Raw genomic sequence first — 10327 nt, 5'->3', positions numbered from 1 at the left:
AAAAAATATTTTTGGAATATCAAAATTGTGATTAAGTATTTCAGAAATATTAAAAGTATGTATAACCTTTTGCTATAAATATTTTTAAAAAGGGAAACTCCCAAGGGGAGGAGCCCCATGACCCTCCCCTTGAATCCGCCACTGCCTTAAGCTGTAATAAGAAACTGATTAATCACAGTTAAGGAGGTTCTCGCGTTTGATGAAAAATAAAACAAATCTATAATATACAATCTATAATATACATGTAATGCAAAAGTTAATAATATCAATAATATCTAGAAAAAATTTCATTGACTTTTACCGTACACACACCATTTTGAAGATATTTAATTCTAAATTTATAGAATTTTACATTACAAGTTGAAGATATAACCTTATTCTGTAATTATTCTGTTTTAAATTGAGACACTTGCGTATAAGACAGCAATTTAAAAATCATTATAATCATAAAGTAAACACTTAAGTTCGTTTGTTCTCGTAAAGTTTCATTTAAACTGACCGTACAGTTTACAAGAAATTTATATTTTTCAATGAAAAAAACTAGAATATGTCAAATGGATGATGTGTATACATTAAATGAGCATCTTACAACTTGTATTTTATCACATTTTGAAAATATTTAGTAACATATAAAATTAACAATAATTATGTACAATGGCATAAGATATTGTTAGTAACCTTTTCATTCTATTATTTTAATTATTTTACATATTATTGTGAATAAACTGTCTATTGACTAGAAACTAGCGCGAGAACCTCCTTAAATTAGTAGTGTCACTAATAAACACAACCAGATTTGAAATAATTATTTGTTTACTGTTTTGATTAATTTTACTAATCTGCATGCATTTTTATATACGTCTGGGATTTCAAGCGAAATGTCTTGGCCAGTGTTTCGCCTGTAAATTTTAGTTTCGAAAATTTTGATATGGTAACCTTACTCAATTGAGTAAGGTTGTTTATATGTTTTTTTTATCCGTTTCTGTCTGTAATTTTTACCAGGGAACATAATTTGTATCTTTTTCTTCATTTTTTGGAAAAAAACAGTCCCAGATGGGGAATGTGAAAAGAGCTGTTCAGGACGCAATAGATCTAGGATATCGTCATATTGATACAGCTTTCTTTTATGGTAATGAGAAAGAGATCGGGGAAGCTATTCGCGACAAAATCAAAGATGGTAGCGTGACCAGAGAGGACCTATTTATTACCACAAAGGTGAGATCAGTGCATCACAATACATAAGCAAGAGCTAAATACGAATATTTATTTTGCCACTTGCTAAATTCCGAATTTCCTAATTCATTTTTTATAAGAGACACAATAAGTATAAAAATTTAAATTAAATATTTCGTTTTGTAAATTTAATTGTATTTATTTCGTTGTAGTTGTGGAACAATTTCCATAAAGAAGAGCATGTCGTCCCGGCCTGCAAACAATCGTTGGCCAATCTTGGTTTAGATTATGTGGATCTCTTTTTAGTTCATTGGCCATTTGCTTTCAAGGTAAGTATTGACATCAATGAAGTAAAATAGAATGAAATAGAGAAAGATTTTGTTTTTTTTTATAAGCATATTTGGAGTTATACGATAATGAGTTGATTTCCAGATATATATGTATAACTATACAGCATTACCTAATAATTAAGATTTTGTTGTAAAAACTGAAGATTTTGTTGACAAAAATGCACCAGTAATTCTATTAATCTATGCAAAGTGAAGTATGCAATTATATAGATGATATTTATAGCTGTTTCTTATTAATATTAAGAGTGACTAATAATAGTAAATTCTTATTTACGAAAAAACAATCATGAATGTTTAACCGATAAATGTTTCAACTTGTAATATTTATTTAGAGATATCTTGCAGGAAGGGGATGATTTATGGCCTTCAGATGCTGCTGGAAATCTTTGCCAATCGGATATCGATTACTTAGAAACATGGAAAGGAATGGAAGAGTGTGTTCACCAAAGCTTAACTCGCAGCATCGGAATCAGTAACTTTAACTCCGAGCAAATTACTCGTTTACTCAAATCGGCTAAAATCGCTCCAGTCAATAATCAGGTATGTGGTATCATCTAAATCGTTTCATAAATTTAATTGTATTTGTTTCATGTTATTGCATTTTCTATATTTGCATTTTTGAGCGAATTAATTTATATCTTTTTAATAAATGTTTTTTCTTTATGTATATTTTCAAAACATTTTTTAAAAGTTAAAAGGTCTTATATTAATGTAATTTATATCATATTAATGCTGCAAGACTTATTAATTTAAAACAAATTCTATTATAGGTTGAAGTTAACATAAACGTAAATCAGGAGAAATTAATAGATTTTTGCAAAAAACATGACATAACGATAACTGCTTATTCTCCTTTGGGACAACCCGGAAATGTATCGGGCATCGACAATAAATTAGGTAATCCTGTAATATTGCAACTGGCAAAAAAATACAATAAGACGCCAGCGCAAATAGCACTTCGATATGTGGTAAGAAAAAAATTTAAGATTGATAGAACTCTTTCTTTTATGTAATTAAAACGGATGTATACAGTCATATTTTATTTTTATAGTATCAACACGGAACTGTGCCAATACCTAAGTCTGTAACTAAAAGTCGAATTAAGGAAAACATGGAATTTTTTGATTTCATGTTAACATCCGATGAAATGAATGCTATTCGTAAACTCGGCACTGGACAGAGAGTAGCATTTTTCACCCCGTAAGTATTAGAATATGCAAGGTATTTTACATTTTATCATATCTACTTCCATATATGAATATTTTAGAACTTTGAAATCTTTAAACATTTTTTTAAATAACTTTGTTTTTTGGATAATGTACATTAAATTTTAATTTTAAATGAACTATAAGTCGTATTAAAATTCAGGACAGAATTCTACAATCTACATACAATTTTACATGTCGTGTAAGCAAAAAATCATTGCAAATAGATTATTTAAAATGAACTTTGAAGAACAATAGATGCTATATAAATATTCGAATTACGCGATACATTATAAATTATTGTTTCTACACATATATATTTTTAAATAACTGTTTTGTTTCTCTATGTTTCAGTGCGGAGAATTTTAAATATTTTCCTTTTAACATTCCGTTTTAAATCAGTATAAAGAGAAAAAAGAAAAAGAAAAAGAAGAGGGGAGGGAGAGAGGGAAATGAAATTTTATATATATATATAAATATAATTTACATTTACAATATATATATAAAAAATGAAAAACTTCGAAGAATTCTATATACTATATATACGCACATACAATACATATTTTAAAATATTTTCTTATTTAAAGCTGTACTTTTTGCCTGAAATATAACTAAATATTTTCAAATGCTATAATAGTTATTTTTTCTTTTTTTGATAACCCATAGAACAAATAAAACAATGATTAAGACATATATTAATTAAACATTGTACGATTTAGCATGACATTTTTTGATATAACGTGAATAATTTATTGATCTAGAAGACAACAGGAAATGAGTCGTAACATCAAAAATAATCATATATTAGTATCCCTTTTAAAAGATGATGTTTGAAGCTCGCTCGACCCTTGGTCTAGCCAATTACAGCTAGCTGCAAAAAATTTCAAGGTCTGGGCCAAGACTACTTGCACGAATCAATTTTTCGTCCGTTCCGTATGACACATGATATATCTGAAATATTATAAAACACGTTTTAATCTACACTCAAAAATCTTACGTGCAGCAATTGATAAATCGAGATAGAATTGCTGCAGAACTTCTGACGGAAAAATCCAGTGCTTTAAAATCTTATTTCGATACCAATCGTTATGTTTGTAAAATGATTACCATTTTTACGGAGTATAATCTTTTATTTTGACATTAATATCTGGCCGGCTCTCTAGCCTTTATATATATTTTATATTTTAAATTGTATTTGTTGTGAGTCTTCGTGGATTTATTTTTTAAAATATAATCTTTTATATTATGAATCGTATTGCTTATGTACTAAAAAATTTTCCAATTCATTTCTATCAATAAGTAAAAAGTAAGTATTGGGGATATTTTAAAACATTCTAAGAATATTTTGACCGTTTTTACAATTATGATGTGCTAGAAGCAACCAATATAGAGTCATTACGTAAATCAATATCCTTGAAGTTAATAATATGTAGCTTTATCATATATTCATTACATGTTTTTCTTTTATGACAACCTTTGTCAGGCATTTTGCTATTTTATAAATATGAAAAATAAAGAATTTGGAATGAGTAAAAAAATTATAAAGAATCTTTCTCATTGAGAGGGTAAATAAATCAATATTTTTAAAATTGCGTTTTTTTTTAATTCTACACATGTGTAGAATAAATTCTCAAAGCGAGTTTGAAAAAAATTTTGAAATAATGAACATTTTCTGAGATATTGCACAGAAAATCAAGCAGGTAGAGGAGAGCTGACAGCCAACTGTACATTATGGTTATTTCAAAAAACTGTTTCTAATCTAATTTCTAATCTGTTATTGTGTTAGGACTTTTGGAACAAGTTGGAAGAACCGAAATAAACAAACTTTGGTTATTACAGAATATTATTTCATATGTCTTCACATATGTAATATTATGTTTTTGCGTATGGTCGTACACATAGGAAATCAATTTAAAACTTTAAAGTTGTTTTTTTCAAAATCATTTTTACAAAATTACAGGAGAAATTCGCATTCCGAAAAAATGGCTTGACTGATTGACTTTGCACAATTATTATTAACACTTTTTACAGTTTGTGAATTATAATTTGTTTATATTTATCATTTAATCCTTTCTTTTTTAGAAAGATAGTACTTGAAAAAAAGTTAGAAATATATACCATATATAAACATAATTTTCGTTTTGCATCCATTTTGTAAATTCCAATATTTTAGCCTTTAAAGGTTGCTTTAATATTTGCGTAGACCGATGTAGAATACTGGTAAAATAAAATAATTAAAATATTTTAATTATAAGACCGCTGGGAATGTCCCAACAATTTTTATGTTATTCATCTTGACGTGTAAAATTCAAAGGACCAGGAGAGGAAAAAGTGGAAGAAGAGAAGTATCATTTTATTTCTAAAATACCTCTCTATAAAATAAAATTTTCTATTAAAACAAATAAAAAGTTTCATCTTAAGGATGTTTTATACATATTTTCAAAATAATAAGTTATGAAAAAATTATATAATAGATTATTCTAAATTACATTTTAAAATAATATGACAAATTTGATGATGGTTTACTACCTGGATCGTAAGTTATTTTAATAAATAGTAGTATTTTTTTAATCTAATAAAAATATATGGAAATGTATTATAAAATAATTGATACAAATCTCAAGTTTTTAATATAAGTACATAAGTTCATAAATACATAAGTACATAAATTCAAGATTATTTACGTTTTATATTAATTGCGATGCATGAACTAGTAAACAAATAAAATATTTATTTGGTCTATATCTTTATAACTAATCGAATCGCAATGGAACTTTGCATGAATTATTTTGAACATTTAAAGTACTTATAAAAGAAAAATGTAAATCTTTATAATTTTTTAAATTTTAATAAAAATAATAACAAATAAAATAAATAAACTACAAAAATGTGTTATTAAACAAAAATATAATCTTATTCATATAACTTTGATATATATATATATATATAGTTTATTTGAAGTGTAGATATTAAACATACTTCTAAATTTAATTTTCTTTGTAGAGACTATATAATTTATTAATAATCCATTTCCAAATAAATAGTCAATTAATTTTTAGGCTCCTAAATTGATAAAGAAAACCTCTTATATATATATATATATCTTTATCAATTTTTTAAGTAAACATTTTCAATATTTGAAAAATGCAAGATCTATGGATATTATTTAATGTCTAATAAAATAAAAATGAAAGTAAGATATAATAAAGCATTAGAATAGTTGTAATTAAAAACAATTAGTACATTTATTTCGCGACAGCTTCGCTGTATAACTACCGATAGATCAACTTTACTTAGCGACTTTACTAAATGCTAAATTACTGTGAATGAAACTTTGTTCTTCCGCAAGGAGTCGTCAAGGGTCGATTCATTGCTCCAAAGATCCTAAACGATCACTGTAACTTTCCATGGTGCCGGATAACGAATTCAGTCACCACTACGCAGTCATTTGAATCAGTATTACTGTCGCTGTTAATATGTTGTGTGAGTGTCCAACGTGCATCAGCAACAATATCGTCGTTATGCAAAAATCACGAGACACGTATTCCTACCAGAATAAACATTTTTTAAGAGATTGTTATTTTTTTAAACAAACAAATGATACATTGCATATGTAACAATAATCAACTGATACATAATTGTGATCAAAAAGCTATAAAAATATAAGATTATCTTAAGAATAAGATTAATAATTGCGTTAAAAGTTAATAACTGCGTTAATAATATAATTAAAGTTTGAGTACGCAAATGATGAATATTCAACGAGCTGAATATACTTAGATTATGAAAAATTTTCGAGTGATGCGATGCGTTGGCGATCAAATCTCCGACACCGGCACACCAACACAGATGCACATCTGTAGCGTAGCAAAATCGATTTTGCCGTTGAGAATCCGGTCTTCTTAGGTGGGGGACGTTTATAAAAGGAACTGTTCGAGGCGAAGCTGCCAGCAGTGTAAATGCGTATCAGTCTTGTTCGGACTCACTAGCAGTTTCCACGTAGCAACATCCGCAGATTTTCATATTTTTTTATAACAATTGCTACTGACATAAAAGTAAAATGGTTCTGACTGCATCAAAAGTGAAATTTTATAACGGCTATGAAGTGCCGATCTTCGGCCTAGGCACGTGGAAGGTAAGTTTTTCTTTTTGTATTTCCTCAATCTGTTGTTTAGTCTCAATAATTTCGTCATCGAGTCATATTTTGCAGAAATATAATGTATATATTTTATATTTTATATTTTCACTACTATAAATGAGAACTTGTTTCTTATCTGAAAGTAGCTCTTATAATTGTATCGGCAAAAATTATTGAGTTAAATTCTTGTTTTCGTGAAACGAGATAATGGCAGATATAATTAGGGATCAGCAATCCAGTCAGCAAAATGATGGCAATTTTCCTACAAATTGTTAGCAAATTCAATAAAAAATTTCAGCAAATTAGCATCAATATCCGTATTAAGTTTTTTGTTTAGCTCACAAAGCTTGTTGACGTAATATGAGAGCAAATTGTCGGCATAAACCAAATAAAAATTGGTTTTTATTAGATCATCAATTTGTTGGTTAATTTGCAGGTTGTCAACAAGCTTTGCATAGTTTTATATATCTGTGCCATTAATTTGCTGATTTCAAATATATAAACAGAATTTGCGTCAAAAGTACCTTTTTATCAACATTTGTTTTGAAAAATTGATTTTTGACGGACTTGGCTAATTTATTAAGCTGTCATTGCAAATAACAAGATACGTTTAATTCATGTCAAGATATTTTTACGAAGGAAAGATATATTCTGATATTAAAATCAATTCCGAGATCAGATTTTCTGTAAAAAAAAATTATTAAAATTTAAGCTGCGTTGTATTATTCACTGCGAACACTTATTAACATGAACTATAAATTTTCAATATTTGCAGTAAATAACGAAATACAGCCTTAGTTGAGGTTTTGATACATATTGCATTTTGTTGCGCAATATGCTTTATCTTGCTTTATCATTTAGCTACTACTATAAATTCCACAAATTAAATTCATATCGTAAATTTGCGAAACCGAAGTGTACAAATCGATAAAATGATTTTACATATTGTAGATTAGATATCGCGAGCACGCGAGTCAATATTTAATCTAATTAATTAAATCAGTTCAGATCAGATTTTTTGTAAATAAAAAAAGTTTAGAAATACAGGATATGTATGAGTCAACGGCAAAACTTATTGTGCGTAAAACAAAATATATATTTTCAATTGTACATAAAGTAATCGCTGATGTTATACCTCGTACATCAATAACTAATATGCATTTAACATGTTTCAGCTACGTGATTGAATCCTCTTCAGAAACAAATATATATAATTGAGTAGCGAGACTACATCTTCTCGAAAGAAAGAACCTTAGTGCTAAGCTATTCCCAGAAATAACTGGATAAGAATTTATTGCGTCTTTAATTATGAGTGTAACAACGATAAGCTATACGCAAACACCGACTGACTGATTGTTATCGTTGTTATAATTAAGGACGTAATAAATTCATATACAGTTATTTTAATATTAATGAAACCAAACACTTTTTTACACTTAAATGACACAGTTTTCTATGTTTTGTTCACGCGATTGTACATCCAGAATTCTCTATAGGTCTTCCAATCGCCATGTGAGCAGCTCTCATTACTCTGGGAATGGCTATTTTAGCACTAAGATTCTTTCTTTCGGGAAGATGAAGTCTCCCTATTCAATTATATGTATTTGTTTTTAAAGAGGGCTCAATCATGATTAGTTATAATTAATGTACGAGGTATAACGTCAGATTATTTTATGTACAATTGAAAATATATTTTTCGTTTTACGCAATAAGTTCTGCAGTTGGCTCATATATACCTTGTATTTCTATACTTTGTTAATTTTTATTATAGAGAGCCCTTTAGAAATCTGTTTATTTATTATTATTAAAACAAGTTATTAAAATTTAAAAGATTTCGATACATATTACATACTATGACATCAATATGTGTCAAAGTCTCAATTAAATTGTAATGACTTTTTTTAGAGAAAATTTAATTTAATCTAATCTGATTGATTAGATTAGACATTGATTCAATATCTAATCTATATAAGAATGATTTTATTGATTTGTAGATTTCGGTTTCATAAGTTGACAATGTAAATTCCATAAATTAAAATGATAAAGCAAGATATTACGCAATGAAATAAAATCGTTAATGCTTGTATCTTTATTACTGGTGATTTTTTCTAATTTTAAAATGTAATTAAAAATATTTTTTATATATAGCTATATATATATAGCTTTTAAAGCAATATAATCTTATCTTAAAATTCGAGAATTTTCCATTGCCATTAGTTGTTAAATCTGACTGACTGTGAAGTTCACGTGAATGGCTAAGATAACAGAAATACAATCTTATGCAATTATAAGCAGTGCTATACATAGTATAACAAAAATTCTAAGAAATAAAAAGTACTAAGTGCGTACTTCATTAAGATAGAAAAAATATATTCAAAGCAGCAAAAGAAAACGATTTAGTAAACACTTTTATACATGTAACACATATTACATTTTATTTGATATCACACTTTATCTGTTTATCCATTTTCTTTATTTTTTATTTTTTAATAATTCTGTCTCTGTACACAAAGTCTTTTCTTCCAAAATTCTTTTTTTAGAGAAAAATTTTTGTAATTTTTACTGATGTTTTATAACAAATGTTTTTGTGCTATATTTGTATTATCACCACCATTACATTAAGTACACATTTATCAGTTTAAGTGCAAATATGTTATGTAATCAACTATTCAATGTTACTATTGATCACACAACATTGCATATTCTAAGTTGACTACTGAGAAACTTTCATTATATACAGGGTGACCCATTTTAATTTATCACTCCAAATATTTCCGTTCCCTTGAATTTTACAAGTAAATGTTTCAGACAAAAGTGTATGATTTCAAGGGGGCCATTTCATAAAATGGTACTATTGGTTTGACCTTGGATGATCGCTTAAAGGTTACATGAAGATCACTTTCAATTTCTTAAATTAAACTCACTATTTTTCATTACATATTCTTGTAGCTTACCTCGAAAGCTTTCCAAAATATTATAATAAAATATTTTTTCATTAAGTATTTTTTTCATATAAGTTATAAGGCTCGAAAGTTACAGTACAGCCGGCATTAGCATTACGCAAGTTGTCCGACCGACGGCTACACTTTTCTTAAAAAAGTGAGTCGACTTAAAATGGTCAGAGATCTAAATTGAAATTTGATTTTGTTTTAGTCTAAACCAGGAGAAGTTACACAAGCTGTAAAAGATGCGATCGATATCGGCTACAGACACATCGATGGAGCTCACGTTTATGGCAATGAGAAGGAAGTTGGTGCTGCTATCAAGGCAAAAATAGCTGAGGGTGTTGTGAAGAGAGAAGATCTATTCATCACCAGCAAGCTGTGGAATACCTTTCATAGACCCAATCTAGTTGAACCAGCTATTAAAAGAACGCTAGCTGACCTTGGTCTTGATTACGTAGATCTGTATTTAATTCATTGGCCACACGGATTCAAAGAGGGTGGAGATCTTTTCCCTAC

At 27.9% G+C, this 10327-nt stretch overlaps 2 protein-coding genes across 2 annotated transcripts in view; both read left to right on the top strand.

Moving 5' to 3' along the window:
* Positions 1-3125, top strand: part of LOC108727154 (uncharacterized) — a 12151-nt gene extending 9026 nt beyond the window's left edge. Inside the window, exons 7-12 of the mRNA XM_018455137.1 lie at positions 1048-1215; positions 1386-1502; positions 1869-2063; positions 2294-2491; positions 2575-2723; positions 3083-3125. Of these exons, the coding sequence (XP_018310639.1) occupies positions 1048-1215; positions 1386-1502; positions 1869-2063; positions 2294-2491; positions 2575-2723; positions 3083-3125 (870 nt within the window). The remainder of the gene's footprint in view (positions 1-1047; positions 1216-1385; positions 1503-1868; positions 2064-2293; positions 2492-2574; positions 2724-3082) is intronic.
* A 3543-nt stretch (positions 3126-6668) lies between these two features.
* The window catches only part of LOC108727219 (aldose reductase), a 6666-nt gene continuing 3007 nt past the window's right edge, over positions 6669-10327 (top strand). Inside the window, exons 1-2 of the mRNA XM_018455259.1 lie at positions 6669-6863; positions 10020-10327. The exon at positions 10020-10327 is cut by the window's right edge and continues 166 nt beyond it. Coding sequence (XP_018310761.1) covers positions 6789-6863; positions 10020-10327 — 383 coding nt within the window. The 5' untranslated portion in view covers positions 6669-6788. The remainder of the gene's footprint in view (positions 6864-10019) is intronic.

This window comes from Mycetomoellerius zeteki, unplaced genomic scaffold (genome assembly GCF_001594055.1).
Source record: "Mycetomoellerius zeteki isolate Tzet28-1 unplaced genomic scaffold, Tzet1.0 scaffold471, whole genome shotgun sequence".
Taxonomy (NCBI): domain Eukaryota; kingdom Metazoa; phylum Arthropoda; class Insecta; order Hymenoptera; family Formicidae; genus Mycetomoellerius; species Mycetomoellerius zeteki.
The sequence above is the reverse complement of the archived record's forward strand: the minus strand, read 5'-3'. Positions and strand labels throughout refer to the sequence as shown.